General features: G+C 38.6%; 1 protein-coding gene and 1 long non-coding RNA gene across 25 annotated transcripts in view; one reads left to right on the forward strand and one right to left on the reverse strand.

The window, feature by feature from the left end:
• The window catches only part of NCKAP5 (NCK associated protein 5), a 1,093,872-nt gene that overhangs the window by 740,043 nt on the left and 335,668 nt on the right, over nucleotides 1-18,161 (forward strand). For all 24 annotated transcript variants that reach the window (XR_008711991.1, XR_008711992.1, XR_008711990.1 and 21 more), the window contains one exon: nucleotides 12,254-12,403. Coding sequence is in view for 21 of the 24 variants with exons in the window: in XM_055572827.1 (XP_055428802.1) it covers nucleotides 12,254-12,403 (150 nt within the window). In the remaining 3 variants the exon portion in view is untranslated. The remainder of the gene's footprint in view (nucleotides 1-12,253; nucleotides 12,404-18,161) is intronic.
• LOC129646519 (uncharacterized) overlaps nucleotides 1-18,161 on the reverse strand; it is a 144,244-nt gene that overhangs the window by 32,535 nt on the left and 93,548 nt on the right. The gene's annotated exons all lie outside the window — the stretch shown is intronic.

An 18,161-nucleotide genomic window follows, 5' to 3' on the forward strand; every position in this document is an offset into this window, starting at 1 on the left:
GTTGATTTCCTTTAGGATTGACTGCTTTGGTCTCCTTGCTGTCCAAGGGACTCTCAAGACATTTCTCCAGCACTACATTTATTTTTTTTTCAGGTTGTCATATGTGAATTCCAAATTTTTTTAATTTATTTATTTTAATTGGAGGCTAATTACTTTACAGTATTGTAGTGAGTTTTGCCATACATTGACATGAATCAGTCATGGGTGTACTTGTGTTCCCCATCCTGAACCTCCCTCCCCATCCCATCCCTCAGGGTCATCCCAGTGCACCAGCCCTGAGCACCTTGTCTCATGCATTGAACCTGGACTAGCAGTCTATTTCACATACATGATTCAATGCTATTCTCTCAAATCATCCCACCCTCACCTTCTCCCACAGAGTCCAAAAGTCTGTTCTTTACATCTGTGTCTCTTTTGATGTCTCACATATAGGGTCATTGTTACCATCTTTCTAAATTCCATATATATGTGTTAATATACTGTATTGATGTTTTTTCTTTCTGACTTACTTCACTCTGTATAATAGGCTCCAGTTTCATCCACCTGATTAGAACTGATTCAAATGCATTCTTTTTAATAGCTGAGTAATATTCCATTGTTTATATGTACCACAGCTTTCCTATCCATTCGTCTGCCGATGGACATCTAGGTTGCTTCCATGTCCTTGCTATTGTAAACAGTCCAGCACTACATTTTGAAAGCATTGATTCTTTGGTTCTCAGCCTTCTTTATGGTTCATTTCTCACATTTGTACATGACTGCTGGAAAAACTATAGCTTTGACTATGTGCACCTTTGTCAGCAAAGTGATGTCTTTGCTTTGAACTATTATTTATAATAATAATAATAATATTGTATTTGAACACTTAATTGTTTCTTAGGAGAGACTTGTCAGTTCAGTTCAGTTTAACAAACTCAGATGATACATAAATATGGACCTGGCAATAATTGTCAAAATAAGAATATATATAGTATTGATCATATTTTCTGAAACAAAAATTTGGATATGTTGGTTTTCTGACACTATATATTTATGGAAACAGTGAGATAGAAATATTTTTTTTTAAACTTTACAAGATTGTATTAGTTTTGCCAAATATCAAAATGAATCCGCCACAGGTATACATGTGTTCCCCATCCTGAACCCTCCTCCCTCCTCCCTCCCCATACCATCCCTCTGGGTCGTCCCAGTGCACTAGCCCCAAGCATCCAGTATCGTGCATCGAACCTGGACTGGCAACTCGTTTCATACATGATATTTTACATGTTTCAATGCCATTCTCCCAAATCTTCCCACCCTCTCCCTCTCCCACAGAGTCCATAAGACTGTTCTATACATCAGTGTCTCTAAATATTTTTTAATTGGTTAAATTTTCTTTAAAATTCTGTCCAGGAATTGCAAACATATGACTGTTGAGATGTATATAAAGACATCAGTAATATAGGCACCCACCCACCACTAACTAGTTAGTGAGTAAGTGAGTGAAGTTGCTCAGTCATGTCCAACTCTTCTCAACCCTGTGGAATGTAGCCCACCAGGCTCCTCTGTCCATGGGATTCTTCAGGCAGGAATACTGGAGTGGGTTGCCATTTCCTTCTCCAGGGGATCTTCCCAACCCAGGGATCGAACCCAGGTCTCCCGCATTGCAGGCAGACGCTTTAACCTCTGAGCCACCAGGGAAGCCCACTAACTAGTTAAGGACTGAATAATTTGTTCGTTTTGGGATGGCCTTTGCTGAGCCCAAGCTCTTTCCCCTGGTGGCTATCTGGCTCTCCTGTTCCATGAATTCTCTCTGAAAGCTAGGAAGATGGGAGAAAGGGAGCAGAAGAGGAAAAAGAGATAGATTTTGAATGCAAATTTTGATGTTAACTTATGAATTATATTTAGTGATGCCCAAGCATTTAAGTGTAGCCACTGACTACTGAAATTCTCCACCTGCATAACATTCTTAGCATTTTTGATTTCCTTCTGCTTGAGTTACACTCAGACAACTATTTATGGGCTACAAGGACATCATTTCTGTTACTTTTTTTTTTTTTTTTTAGATTTCTTACCACCTGAAGCATGCCTATAATGAAAATTACAGCTCACTTTTTCACATCATCCTATTCCACAGTAGAGTTTTCCTTTAAAGTGTTTTTGGAATTGAACTTTTTTTTTTAAAGGAAATAAATGTTGCTGATAGATGGAACAGGCAATAAAAGCATCATCTGAAAATTTATTAATGTACCTTCACAGAGTTGTTCAATATGGAAGACAGTTGGCAGTATTGAGGAGTGTTTTGAGTGAAGAATAATGTGGAGTAGATGTGAATTGATATGCCAATGGTCGTGGTTCATATTAGAGACATAAAGAAAATACTTTGTTCTCTTATCCATCATGCACATTTAATCTTGGGGATTTTACTGTGTGCTGAGTTCACTTTGTAAGTCAAATCCAGGGATGAAAAAGAAGAGTTTTATATGTTTTGCCTGACAGTACTAATGTTAAACTGTGAACAAATTGGATGTTCTTTTAAAACCCTGTGATTTATCTGACGTTATGTTTCCCCCGTAAAATTTAGTATGCTAGTCCTGAACAAAAGCTGCTAGCAATCCCTGGGAATGTTGTTATGGTGTTTGCCGAAGTGCTAGCTAAAGTGGCGATATATTCTGTGCACCCTCCCCACAACCAGACAACAAATGAGTAAGTAAATCAGAGGCTGAAGCCACCGGGGCTCAATGGGGCAGCTGTCAGCTAGACGACTGGCCTCTACATTTTCATTTTTCTTATAGTAGGTATGTGTTTCTGTTTTGAAGTAATTGAATCATTATTAACTATGGAAATGGTTGTGGTTTGTTAAATCTACTGTGCTGATAGTCATCTGAGGCCAGATCCAACATCTCTGATAAAATCACCTGCTCCCTGGATAAATGACCAGGGAACCTTGGAAAGACGTGGTCTCACAGCATGGCCCATGGTTGGATAATGATCACAGATTCTCAGATAGAATTAGCAGTAGGGATAGATCTATAGGTGCATGGGAAAGTCCAAAAGAAGTAACTGGACCTGTAGAAAGAGCATGACATTTGAAATTGCACTGTAATTAAATTCTGGCTCTGCCACTAAATATTAACAGGACTCTTTGTAACCTATTGGCCTTCCCTAGCAGCTCAGATGGTAATGAATCTACCTACAATGCAGGAGAACTGAGTTCAGTTCCTGAATTAGGAAGATCCCCTGGAGAGGGGCATGGCAAGCCACTCCAGTATTCTTGCCTAGAGAGATAGAGGAGCCTTGGGGCTATAGTCCATGGGGTCACAAAGAGTTGAACACAACTGAGCGACTAACAGTTATACTTTTGTAACCTATTGGAACCTGTTTTCTTGTCTATAAAGGGATCCCAGGCTGTTTGTCTTATGTCCCCATGGCAGTGAGTATGTTAAATGATATGCATGAGGTGATTTGGCTTAACTCTGAAGTGTTCTACAAATGTTAGATGCTATTTATGTCTTTTGTGTTCTGGAAAGGGCTTAATGTTTTATGCTGATACCACCCAAGTCTCTTCCTTATGTGATCAGTCTTAAATTATGTATTTTTATATTTTTACTATGAATTAGTAGGCAGATATTTAACACATGGCTGGATATCCAAAATGAAAAACATGTTCCAACTTCCTTGACTGACTATCTTTCCAGAGTTAGATAGTTATCTCTTCATATCCCCATGGTTTCATTGTGCCATCTTCAAGTTAGAACACTGTGTGTACCTGAGGTGGGTCTCTTCCCTTCCCTTCCACTTCCTCTCTTCACTCTCTCCCTCCCTTCTTCCTTCCTTCCTTTTCATGGTAGGAGCTAAGGACAATCTCCTTTAGAAAAATAATGAATGACCTGGAATACAGTATAACTATTATTACCACATATGCAGAGTTTCTGTATATTGGCTTTGTGTTGGCCATCAGAATTAAAAATAATAAAAATAGAGAGATGGGTGATTTAAAAAAAAATACTTGCAACCATAAGATACTTGAAATTATTCCTCCTCTAAGCAAAGGCTCTTTTCACATACAGGACTCACGTTGGGCATGATTTCCTGTGAGTGTTACAAGTATCTTTCACTAAATTCTCCCTTAATATTGCTTACCAAGTCTTTCCTTTCTTACAGACAGAGAATTAAACATGCTAAATGCAAAAAAAAAAAATATGCAAAGATTAGATTAGGTGATGTCTATCCTAGGGCCCAAGAAAAGTACACAGCAAAAAAAAAAAAAAAAAAAAAAGTGTGGGGGAGGTTTTTACCCAAGGAAGACAGACAGACACTCTGGAAAGAAGCAAACAGATTTTATTACCTAGGCAGATCTAACCTTAATGGCATTCTGTATTAACATTCCTGAACTTCAGTAGCATTTAAATACTTATTCTTCTAAATTGAGTTTTTACAGATGATCAAAATCGTAGACATTTAAAGCTAGGAGGGACCTTTGAGATAATCTATTTCTGTATATTCTATTCACAGATGAGGAAATTAAGGGACAGAGAAGTTATGTGACTTGACTAAAATGACACAGCTGGTTAGTGGCAGAGTTAGGACTGGAATGTAAATTTTTTATTTCTATTTGTTCTAAAACTAAAATGGGTCTCTTCCCACTCTGGATTAGAATAGATCACAGTGAGATGGAATTTGATGGCCCTCAAGAAACAGATGAGGCTGACGCTCCCTTTATCCTATCAAATGAAATACCAAGTTATGTCCACATGTGGCATACACTGCCTTTCCCCTTTGCCCAAATTTATGATCTTTAATGATCCTCGCAGTCCTGGGCTCAGACCTAATGTCACTCCCCCAGTTGATGGGCTGGAAGGCAGCAGTGACACCATGTTAAGGCCAAGCTTGTACACCAGGCAATTCTGCAACATTCTTATAATTATTCTGTTTATTCTGTAGAATAATTATAAGAATTAAATCAAATGGACAACCTCAAAAGCTCATCTAAAGTAAAAATGATTTATGTATTGAAGCATCTTTGTCCAGAGGCTCTTAAATTTGGACGTAGATTAATATTACCTGAGGTGCTTTCTAAAATTACAGATCCCTGGCCTCATTCCTAGATATTGTAATCCACTGGGGCCAAAGTTGGCCAAGGTATCTGCATTTTAAAGAAGCCACACTTTGCTCCCCACACCCATTGATCAATGACTGACTGATGCCAGCCAACAACAGTGACCTAAGGAAATTTTAGTATTTGTCACTCTTGGAATAACTGCATATTAAAGAATCAAAATCATTAGATAATTACAGACTATGAGGTCTCATTTTGTGAAATTGTCACTTTAATCATGGGTCAGTCTACTCCTGTTTAGACTATCGCAGTAGCATCTTATTTTCCCCACGTCTATGTTAACCTCGCTCCAATCCATCCTCCACACTTTACCAGGGATCTATTTTAGAAAACAGATTCTGCCTTGTCAACTTCCCCCACCCTGTATCATGTGTGTGCATGTGTATACACACACACGTGCATGAAAACAGTCCATGGCTTCTTATTGCCCTTGGAGTAAAGGCAACGTTCCTTGGCCTGTGGCATGGTCTCATTAGTCCACTGAGCTTCACTTTCCTCCCCAGCTACGCATACCTCCTTTCAGACTTTTTAAAAATTGCTCTTTCCCTCCCCAACCTCATGGGCATTTCCTGGTTAACTGCCATGGTGGTAAACATGAGCATTGGCTTTCCTAACCTCTCTGGCATCCCTCTAGTGATGATTTTTCAGAGCTCCTGGAATCTCTTCTTCCCAGAACACATCACAGTGTTATTTTATATTTGCTGGTGACATTTTGATTACTGTCTCCTTCCACAAGACTCTGAGCTTCATGAACACAGGCTCCACATGTGTTTTTATTCACCTTTCTACCTCTGGCATCTTCCACAGTGCCTGGCATACAAAAGCTACTCAGTACATATGTATTGGATGGATGGATTAATTAATTAGTTATAAAGTAAGATGACTTCATGAAACCTTGCCTGAATCCCATTGTGCTGGGCTAGGGGAAGCTGGTGACCAAAAGATGAATAGGACATAATTTGGAAGCAGGGTCTTATGATCACTTTCCTCAATTATGTTTTTGAATAGTAGCTGGCCATCTGTAAAGGGCTGTCCTGCCTGCTCTTTGAACTAACTGAACCCCCTGGACTGTCATCTATCTGAGCTGAGCTGATGCACCTGAGAGCTTTGTGTTGATCGATATTATTTTGCATAGGTCTGATGATGCTGACTACGTGAGAACAAAAGATAAGGGCTCCCCCACAGGTGAATCATTGCCCTGGTAACCGCTTAAAGAAACTTATAGCTCCAGGGATTGCTTTATGTACCTTCAAGGCAGAGTTTGATTTAAACCCTTGGATACTAACTGAACTTCTAAATCTTTAACTTCCTGCATACCCACTGGTATTTGTTGAGAGCAACAAGCTTATGGCCTCAACCATATGTGAAATATGTGGGGAGTGAAAGTGTTTTGTGGTGGCCTCACTTTTATAGAATTCACTGCTGATTAAAGTCCATAAAGGACTAAAACATGAAAACAGGTCACCTCTGGAATCAACTTATTCTCTTCACAGTTTGCCATTCTCAGGAGTGGACTTGGCTCATTTGTCTTGTTTCCCTCTTAGAGGTTTATATGAAGAATACATTTTATTTAAAATATGTTTCTGACCTCTGTCCTGCTCTCTTTTTACCAGGTAAATCACAGGAGATTAATTATTAATAGAAAAGAGTCTAATATTTCTGGTTGAAATGGGTTATTTATGTGTATATAGAATTCGTATACTTAACTTTTTAAAATATGGTCATGCTTTTTAAGCATAGTATAAATTCAACAGCTGTCCTGTCTGAAATCGACAGTAGTCATCTGTCAATGGGGTTTAGCCATCCAACTCTCCCACAACTCTCCCTTCTCCTTGTTTCTCTCCACCTATTTTCCTCTTTTGCTCATCTGTTTACTTAATATGTCCTTTCCATTTGTCTTCCTCCTCAATATTACATTACACTCCAACACTCTCATTGGTATGTGCTTAAAGAGACAAGAGTAAAGAAAAGGATAGGATGGATAACTCTATAGCGCTTACTGGATTGATTTTAGGGCATTTTATTAACAGAATTGAAGCACAATAAAATGTGCGTTTAAGCCTGAGAAATGTACAAATGTGGCTTTCTTTCCTGGTGGGGTCATATAAAGCAGTCACAAACCTCCTCTCCACTTGTAGAGGACATGGATGGCGCTCTGCCAGTACCCCAAAGTCATCCAGAGTGCTCCCGAGATCTCTAGCTATCAGTGTGTGTGTTGAAGAGCGCTTTTATGTGAGAAGTATCTTTAAAAACCTTACTGCCTGTGGCAGCCTGGAGACTGACACCGCAGGAGCTGCCCCCAATTACTGATTCTTTGGAGGTTGGTGCATGAATGTCCCAACTCCCTTGCAGTTGGTAAAGAGTCTGCCTATAATGCAGGAGGCCTGGGTTTGATTCCTAGGTTGGGAAGATCCCCTGGAGAAGGAAATGGCAACCCACTCTAGTATTATTGCCTGGAGAATCCCATGGACAGAGGAGCCCGGCAGGTGACTGTCTCTGGGGTCACAAGAGTTGGACGTGGCTGAGCACACACACACATACACCCTTAGCCCTAGGGTGGGATGATTCTGAGCTCTGTGTTTTGTTCCATTTCCCTGAGTTTCCCATGGATTTAACTTCAGTTGGTTAATAATATGCCCTCCAGTGGCTCCCTTGCTTAAGTCACTTCCAAACTGATGTTTTTTGCATGTCTCAAATGGACTACGTGCATTTAAATCCTTGTTCTTTAAGAACCCAGGCTAGACACTAACTAAGGACTTAGCAGTACTAACTGGGAAATTACGCTGTGACATGATATTTTGCAGGGAACCACATTTAAAAAAACAAACAAACATTGACTTTTCCTTCAAAGCCCTTCGAAACGCTCTGCCTTCTCTGCTTGGGAGATCTCTTCCTATCTTCATACCACCTTTGCTAGCATCTCTTTAGTTCCACCTGTTCTCTTTATTTCTTCAAACAACTCAGTTTTCTGCATCTTGAAATCAAGGTTTCCACTTGTCTCTTCAATGCTCTTTGGCTGTAGTTCTTTATATTTCCTTTCCTTCCCTGCCACTCTTTCAAATAAGCATCTGAGAAAATTGCTGCTATTTTCTCTTTTCACTTTTTGCATAACCACTGACAATTTGGTTACCATCATTGCACTTGAGTCAAATAGCTCTCAAGTTCCCAGTAACAGCCTTCTTATTACAAAACGTAGAGGTCCTTTTTGTGTCCTCTTGTCATTCTTGTCATTTCTGTTACCATTGAGCATATTAATAACTTTTCCTCCCTGAAAGTTGTGTCTTGAATAATTGAATTCTTAGAACCTTTATATTGCAAGGGACATTTAGTCCATCCATTTCACTTTGTATCTGGGGGAAACTGAGGAATTGAAAAGATTGAATGTTTTGCCCGGCAAGGGGCACAATTGTAAAACCAGGATTTTAAATCCAGGGCGTCTGGCCTACCATCCAGTATGAGAACTGGTTTTGGTGAGTTCCCATCCAATACTTTCAGAGCATTCCTAATTTTTATTCCTTCTTGTAGAAAACCCTCCCAGCTGGTCTCCTGGCTCCTTCCTTCCACAGCCCATTGTCCATTGTAGCAGTTAGGATGCCATTTCTAAAATGTAAACCAGAATTTATCACTCCCCTACTTAGCCTCCAGTTCCTCTTTACTGCACTTAAAATAGAACCAAACCCCTTTCCATGCCTTGAAAGACTGCCATGGTCCAACTCTCTCTAATCTCATTCCGTGCTGTTCTTTACTCTTAAGAGTTCCTATGCTCCATCACAAAGACTCTCTCTCAACTGGTCAGCAAGACAAGCTTAGCCCTGCCACTGGGTACTTGCTTTGCTGTTTCTTCTACTTGAAATGTTTTTCTCCCAGACCATTGTCCAGCTGCTTCCTTCCCATCATTTGGTCTCAGCTTAAATGACCACCTCCTCGGACATGCCTTACACCGATGACACCGTATCTCATATCGTCCCTAAACATACCACTGGCTGCAGTTACAGAGCTTACTGATTTGACTTGGAGTTGATTGTGTTTCCCACACTTAGGATACAAATTCATAGAGTATAGGAACTTTGTCTTGTTTGCCATACCTCTAGTACTAGACTATCAAATGTCCAATACTTTGTGTTTAATAAACATTTATAGGATGAATAAATGAATTAATGAATGATATCTGAATTTTTCTTCCTCATCTCCAGTAACCCTTTCTTTTACTCTCCAGTTCTATTACCTGCCTCTCAGTTTTTCTTGCAAGATAATCAAACCGGTTTCCTCATGAACCAATAAGGACAAAATGCATTCCTGACTGGGGGCCTTTGTTCCAATTTTCTCTTTAACCAGAACTCCCATCCTATGCCTCTCTACCTATTCAAGTGGTATCACTCCACCAAAGCATAAGTCATTTCCGTTTCTACAAAATCACTCCTCCCAGTCATCATTGATCACCCTTTCTTCAATTATGTAAAGTGACCCTTGAATTTTATGTAACCTAAATACTCATATATAATCTAAACTATGCTGAATTGTGTCCAGTTCATTCATATAATAATATTTAGGCGCTGTGCCTAGACACTTTAATGTGAGTGTATGCATATGTATAGCCAGTCCTCATTATTTTTGGACTTTCTGAATTCACTTACTACCAAAAATTTATTTGCAACCCCAAAATGAAAGCCTGCTGTGCTTTCATGGTTATTCATGGACATTTGCAGAGGGGTGAAAGCTTTAAGTTATTCAATACCTGTATTATCCCAGCTTAGGTCAACCAAAGCAAAGTCCTGCCTTCTTTTTTCAGCTCTCCCACTAGAAATGTGTCCTTTAACACTCTGTTTAGTGCCACTTTTTTATATTTTTTTGTGAATGGTCTCACTGTTGAAAATAGTCCCCAAACATGGTGTGAACTGCTATCTAATTTTCCAAAGTGCAAGAAGGCTGTGATGTGCCTCATGGAAAAAATGGCTATTAGATAAGCTTTGTTTAAGCATGAGTTATAGTGCCTTTTGTGGTTAGTTCAGTGCTAATTAATCAACAATATATATTAAACAAGATGTCTTTAAATAGAAACACTCATAAAACAAGATTACGTATTGATTAGTGATGAAACTGTTGCAACCAAAGGCCTCCAAAAACCTAACCCTATATCTCCCCTAGGAGCAATGATTCAGTATTTGTTAATTCAGTGAACACAACTATCATGAATAATGAGAATTGACTGTAGATGTGTGCATGTTATGTGTGAGGCTGTTAACCTCATTTAAGCATTTAGGAGACAAAGACACCAAGAGTTATTGAAATTAAGTAGTTTGCCCAATATTATTTGCAAAGCTGATAAATGGTAGGTGTGGAATCTGGCTGCCATATCCCAAAGTCTTTTGTCTTTCAGTTTATACCAATGACTTTTCTTTGTTTGTTTTAATTAGATAGAATAATTCTATTTAATTAAGTAGAATCCTAATTACTTCTGTGTGTATACACACACAGAGAAATAGTGGTAGATGATATATTTTTTTAAAGCTTGCTTTGTAATCCCAATTTAGTGTTTAAGTATAGTGCTCTCGAATCTTAAAAGAGAAATAGAAGGACCTCTTTATTTCTTTTTTTTTTTTACTTTACAATATTGTATTTCTAAATTGAGTTGTAACTGCAGATTTCAAGTCCTTATCATGGAAATGAAGGTCTGATGAGTGAATAAACCTTAACAAATCAAAGCTATAAAAATACAGTCCTGGATGTTTGTCTTGGCTTGGGGATCTGCACTTTAAACTTGCTGAGCTTGTATCTGAACCGAACTAACTCCAGCAACAAAAGTGGACACACCTGTATATTGTATGTGGATACACCCAGGCCGGATTTTATAAAGAGCTATCACCTGCTTAGTCAATTGCACATTTATATAAAGAAATGGAAATTATATCTTGAAATCTGTTAGGAAACAGATTAACATGGGTTAAGTTTCTATATAGTCTGCAATGTTTTAGGTATTTATACATGCAAGTATACTTATATATGTGTACATATACATTGAATTTTTTCCTTCATATTTTATTTTCAAAAAAGAAGTTAAATAATTTCAGAACATGCAAAACACTTTTATGAACACAGTTAAAAAACCTATTTTGTTTTTTTTTTTCCTGCTTATGCTGTTCTTTTCCCAGTGGGTTTTTTAAGAATCCTATCTCTTAATACTTTTATATTTGCAAATGATATCAGTCTAGTGCTGAATATAAAGAAACCCCTCACCACTGAAATCCAGTTTAGCCTACATGGTTGGCAACCAGCTGTATCAATACAAAGATTTCTACAGCATTCTGGTTAGAGTTAAAAAGTGTGATGGAATGATGACACCAGATTCTGTAGCACAGTGTCTTGATGTATGTATAAAAGTGGATGAGATATCTTTTTTTCATATGATATGCTCTTGACATTTCTTTTTACCTTGAAAGCAAGAGCCAGTCATGAGGCTGAAATTAATACTTCCCAACTTCCAAAAAGCTGCAAGTGACAGGGTTGAGTAAGGAGCCACCAACAATTAGGGAGGCCAGGCAAGATAACATTTTATGTCTGCCTCAAGGCTATACTACAGATCCCGAAGTATTTTCTAGAAAGGGGGCTATAGGGCCCTTAAGAGCCATGTCATTATTGAGCAGAAGGAACTAAGTGGTTTCAGCATAGAATTCTGAGATCTTTACCATTTAGATATTTTGTCATATTTTCTTTTACCTTATACTGGTTGCACGTCCAGTGACTTTGATGATCTTATTTTGAGGAACTAAGCTATTCACAGGTATCAAGACTGACTTACTTTCCCACAGTTTAGAGCAGAGCTGAATTTCACAGTGCAGATCTAAGTGAATTAACCACATGACTTCACCTACAACTTTGTGGGGTCAGTCACTTCTCCAGCAGGGCAGAGAACATGTACATTCAGTGGTGGTAACCCAATGACTTGACCTGCCAAAATTCATTAAAGTTATCTCTTGTGTTTATAGTATTAAGCACCTCTAATATAAGCACCACTCAGAATTTGTTTAGCAAAATTTTCTCTACCTCAGCCCTGGAAAGAAAGCAAAAAGAGTAGGAAGGTTCCAGACTTTTCAGCCTTAAACTCTTCCTTATTTTTCAGTGAAGATTACTAAAAACAACAATTCTTTCTTGCTTCAGGAAAAACTGTCAGAAGAAGAGCGAAAACACAAGGCAGCTTTGGAAGGCCGTCACATGGTGCTAGATGAGGACTCAAGGAGTGAAGGGAGCAGTGCAGATGAGGGGAAAGGCAAGACCAAATGGCTGTTAGAAAGATTGAAAGCTCTAGAGGTAAGAAATGGAACCATTTTCTACACGTTTAAAGAAAAATAACCGCATTCTACTTCTTTTATTGGCACTGCTTTTGAGAAAGGATAAATCTCCCTTTCTTAGTTCTCTCAGACTAATAGGATCTAGTAGCTGCCATTGAGGATGTCTTTGTCAATGATGGGTATAACACTAAAATTTGTTTCACTGAATGAGTCCTAACCTAGTAACTATGACTGTCTTGCCTTGAAAAGAGTACATAAGACAAGAATTCATCTTAAATTCGGTATGGCCCTCAAACTAGATCAGTTTCCCTAAAATTGCAAGTTCCTTGAAGGAAGGGCTGAGTGATATTCTTGCTTTATTTTCCCAATACCTAACGATTGAATAAATGAATGAATAAACAAACTATTGAATACTGCGTAAGTACTATCATAAGAAAAATAATGTTAAGCAGTAGAGCTATTTCTTCAAAAAACAGAAAAAGCTTTTGCTGAAGTTCAACATATAAAACATATATAAATAGAGGTGAAGTTGCACTAAGGGTGCGTTAAGGAGGGTTTTCGACCACTGTAGTCCTTCAAGACAGTTCGACACCTCTGGGCTGTTACTTAGTGGCATTTGACATCATTTCAGCTATTAATTCCTGAATGTTTATAGCAGCCCTCAAAGAGCATGTTAGTTATTAGTTCACATGCTGAAAGATCCAGCAAAGATGCCTTGTTCTGTGAGTTGACTTACCTCCTTTCAATAAATGTTTTGTTTGCATATAATACTGGAATGTAATTATTTTTAAGCAAGGACTATGGTAAGGCCACCTCTTCTTAAACTAGGCACAATGGGGCCTCAGCCAATATCTAAAACTGTAGTTCCAGTGTTCTTGCCTGGAGAATTCTATGGACAGAGAAGCCTGGTGGGTTACAGTCCATGGGGTTGCAAAGAGCTGGACACGGCTGAGCAACTTTCACTTTCACCACAGGGTGTACAGAATCCTGAAACTTCCTGCGGTAACGTGAAGAAACATGACCTTGGAAGATCTTCTTTTCTTTTACTGACTTCTGCAGTTCTGTCCCTAATCCTAACTTACCATGTTGTCTCTAGACGCATGCCATTTTTACTTTAATTTCCTCAGCAATAGTAAAGTGAAAGGAATAAGATTATGGACTTTGGAGACAGATTCCCACAGATTGGTTTGAATTTCAGTTTTATTATTTTCTAGTTTTGAATCCTTGGGCAAATCAATTAGACTCTATGCCTCTGTTGCCTCAACTGCAAAACTGGGGATAATAGTAACTTACCTTACAGGGAAGTAATGAGGGCTGAGTGAGTTAATATTTGTACAACAGTGCCTGGCCTATGGTCTTTTCTATCCTCCTACTCCAAGGCCCCTGCCTTTCCTTACGTGATTTTTCTCCTCTTTATCTGAGTACAATCATTAATACAAGAACTATGAATGAAAAACTTCAGCTGTTCCACGCCAGAGTGACTGAAGGTTTAGTGTGTGAGGTCACATATGGGGCAGAAGAGAGGTCAACTTAGGGACCCTCTGGCAGTTCCTTCTGAGCAAAGGGCCAATATTCACCTCTTTCCCCAAAGGTTCTCATTTGTCATTTTCAAGATAATCGCTGTGAAAGGTAGAAAGGCCTCCTCAAGGGAAACTGAGGCTGTTATCTGAGAGTTTTGAGAACTCAGATTTGTCTTGATGTTGAATTAACTGGATTTAATTGTAGAAATGAATTGATATTACAATTTACCTAGAACCACATACTTAAATTGTTAGTCTTATTGATGATCACAGTCAGAATTGCTTTTAGTTCATCTAATTGTCACTGAGACAACTTTTGAAGGATATTTTATTTAATCAAGCTAAGAGGTTTCTAAAAAATATCTTTGGCAGCAAATGTTTTTTAAACCCTCACTGAGTAAGAGAGAACAGTTTTTTGTTTTCTTTTTTCTTTCACAGAGATCTTTACACTTCAGGCAACAACTCTTGCCTCCAGGATCAGTTGGATGCAATAGATGATATCTCTAAGTGCCATTAAGCCCTACATTTTTAATTAAAAAAATATTTTATTTCCTAAATTAATGTTCTCTAGTCACAATGTCATGACTTGTTTCCTAAAATTCTTTACTGAATAGTAAATGAACTCTCTCCTTGCTCCTAATAGTAGTCACTATTGTCTACGTAAACAGATAATAAAAAGAAATCATATCACATACACAAACACACACACAGTTATACATCCTCTGATTGTTTCAAGACTTTTGTGTTACTTTATTTTTTAAGATTTAGTATTTGTGTTCTCTGTATAGAACCCTTTGCATAAGTTAACAATTACTGTGAGATGATAAAAGACTGATTTTGATAGACTGTAATCAGAGCTGGTCACAGACCCCCACATAGATTTCTACACTTTAACAAAATGCTCTTTTGGAAGATTGCCGGTGAATTAACCATAATGCTTCAAAATTACTTTGGTGAATTTTGATGTCGTGCAGCAAGATTTTAGAAAGACAAAAATATTTTCTTTTCCATCAGAGTATTTTTGAAACAATCATATTTTTGTACCCTAATCTCTTGGCCCCTGGTGTGGTAGGAAGCAAAGAGTTATGATTGTCAGAGTGATGGAAAGCTGATTTCATTCATTCCTGCTCCACAAACAGGTGCAGAAAAGAAGAGACACAAACTTGACTTCTAATATTATGTTCTTGATGAATATCACAATATTATTCAAAGCCAGCCTGAACTGATTCAGGGATAGACTGAGAGTTTGGAAATAGCAGATACAAACTATTATATACAGAATGGATAAACAACAAGGTTCAACTGTATAGCACAGAGAACTATATTCAGTTCCCTGTGATAGACCAAGTGGAAAAGAATATGAAAGAGAATGCATATATATGTATAACTGAATCACTTTGCTTTATAGAAATTAACACAACATTGTAAATCAACTGTACTTGAATAAAATGAATCTTTTAAAGAACAGCCTAGATTATAGTTGAGTCATCCCAGACTTTGAGAATTAAGTATACGTTGTCCAAGCACCAGATCCCCCAGCCTGAAGAAAGTCTAGTGCTCCCACGCCTACCTGTGGTCATTCCAGGGGCTGTGTTTCTATACCATTCAACTGTCAATCCCTCTTCTTTCAGAATCAATCTCAGGTGAAACAGAACCCACTTTATTCACTTTTCCCAAAATCCAATCCCACAAAGAATATGTAGTCATGCAGAATGTCCCCAAGGCTAAGGGCTTTGCACTTACCCTTTAGAGAGCGCTTCCTCCAAGTCCCTCAGCTGTTGGGCATTCCTCACTGGCCACTTATCAGTTCCAAGCCTCCTGGCAGAGACCAGCTTTTTCTCACAAGTTCCCTCTCCCCTTGCCATACTCCCCATCATGTTGTTGCATAGAGCTCTGTTGGTCTCTGTACCTCATTCATGGTCTCATTCCACACTGTTCCCTGGCTCATCAAGGTATTTTGCTAAATAAGACATTTATTAACCTTCCAAATAGAGCTCCTTATCCAGCAGCCAAAATAATAATTTCATATACACATGCATGTCACACTTTTTTTTTTTTTTCTTCTCTTAGCAGTTGTTTTCTCCACTCAGTGCCTTGGTTTTGGCATTTGTCAAGTGTTGATGCAGAAGAGCAGGGCACTTCACATCACCACCCAGCAACTGCTTCCCCTTGGTCTAAATGATAATTTTCATTTGGGATCCTGATGTCTGCTGGAGAAACCATTTGATATATTTTATGTCTATGCCACAAGGACCATATAGGCAATCTGGATGCTGCTTGGACATTTTCTGTAACTCTTAAGTGCTAAGCATGGTATTTTCTGTTTTTAAGAAAAGTTTAGATTTCTATGGCTGCTATCAGAGACTGCTTTCTCAGAATAGAGCTCACCATTTTCATTGACACGGCAGCACCATGTCACAGGCCCCTGCCATTCCTTTCTCCTACCCCATCCCGGACCATTGATTTAAAGATTCTTCCCAGACTTGACCTTCACAGTCCATTGATTTGACCTTGTATCTTCCTTATTCTCTACTCCTGGGCTTTGGCCTCAGGCCCCAGGTTTGCTTTTGGCACGTTCCTTGAAATGCACAATTCCTTGTCTCCAAACCCTCTCCCTATGGACCAAACAGCTCTTTCTCCCCATGCATTAACCAACTTCGTACTTGACCAAAAGTCAACCTGGACATCCCTATACTCACTTTCAACTCCCATTGCATCTCTCATTCTCAGACTCTAGCCAGAAGGAGGACTGGCCTGAGACCATCTGGGAGTTTTGAGCCTCCAGGTTCATGCTGAAGCCTAAGGTAGCTACAGCCTGAAGTCTGAAGAACTTAGCTTCTTATAGGAAAGATTTACTCTGTGCAGAAAAAATATGGCAATTAAATGTGTTAAAGTGAATAGCTTTCTTGGCTCAGTTAAACTTTCCATGAAAGTAGGACAATTAAAGTGCTAAGCTTAAGCATTCTTGTTAATCGTAACTCCTGTTTAAAATGAGGTAGTCTAGAATAGCAATTCTTAAATCTGGCCACACATCACAATTATATGTTGATTTTTTAGTCAATAGATATTAACTGAATGCCTTCTATGGGCCAAACACTATTCTAGACACTGGGATTTGATAAATTTTCATGGTCCTCAACCCCAGTCAACCCCAGGGAATGCAGACAAAATGTACAAACTTAAATAAAATAATAAATAAGCAAACAAGGAATATATAAATAAGACCCTCTGAATAAGAAAAAATGAGGTGATACAGTAGTAGAGACTCTGGGGATGGAAATGGGAGAGGTATTTATCTCCAACGGCTTCTCATATTGGGTCATGTGGAGGTAATATCACTAAAAAAAAGGAGACGGCTGTGTAAGTGTCTGGAAGACAAACAAGAAGAAATTGTAAGTGTGAAAGCCCAGAGATGGTAGAAAACTTGGCAATTTAGGGGAACAGAAGTAAGAACTTTGTCCTAGGGAAATAAGATATAAGATTTGAAAACTGGAATGAAATTGAGTTCAGTGAAGTAGACAAAGGCTATACCCTTTAAAGCCTTCTAGGTCAGTAAAGACTTCTAACATAATGATACATGGAAAGGAAAGCCAGTAGAGATTTTTAACTAGGGAAGTAGCATTATCTGATGTGTGCTTTAGAAAGACAATTCTTGCTGGTTTGTGGGCTGAGAATCCCATGGACAGAGGACACCGGCAGGCTACGGTCCATAGGGTCGCAGAGTCAGACGTGACTAAAGTCAGACTTAGCAGCAGCAGCAGTACAGAGGTAGAGAAGATCAGGTAGGAGGTTGTTTCAGATTCCAAACAAAACATATTATTAGACTGGTCTAGTTGGGCAACTTAGGACTAATGGAGGAAAAACAATAAAACTATACAGTAATATCAGTGCACTAGTGGGGATTTGTAATGATGATTTTCACACACGTACACATGTACACATATACACTATTGTAATCTTCATAGCAACCCTGTGGAGTGAGATGTATATGATTAGTATCCCCATTTTACAGATAATGAAACTGGAGTTCCAGGCAAGCTGGATAACTTACCCAAGATCAGGTTAAGTGTGAGAATTTGATTTCCAGTTGTGTATTTTCTCTATGCTATGCTGGCAAGAAATAGTCAAGTAAGAAAATATTTTAAAAATAAAGCCTACTGGAATTACTGAAGTATTGGATGTGGAATATAGAGAAAATGAGACACAAGGATGACTTTTAGGCTTTTGATCTTAGTAACTGAACGTGGGGTGTTCCAG

This window comes from Bubalus kerabau, chromosome 3, assembly GCF_029407905.1.
Source record: "Bubalus kerabau isolate K-KA32 ecotype Philippines breed swamp buffalo chromosome 3, PCC_UOA_SB_1v2, whole genome shotgun sequence".
NCBI classification, from domain to species: domain Eukaryota; kingdom Metazoa; phylum Chordata; class Mammalia; order Artiodactyla; family Bovidae; genus Bubalus; species Bubalus kerabau.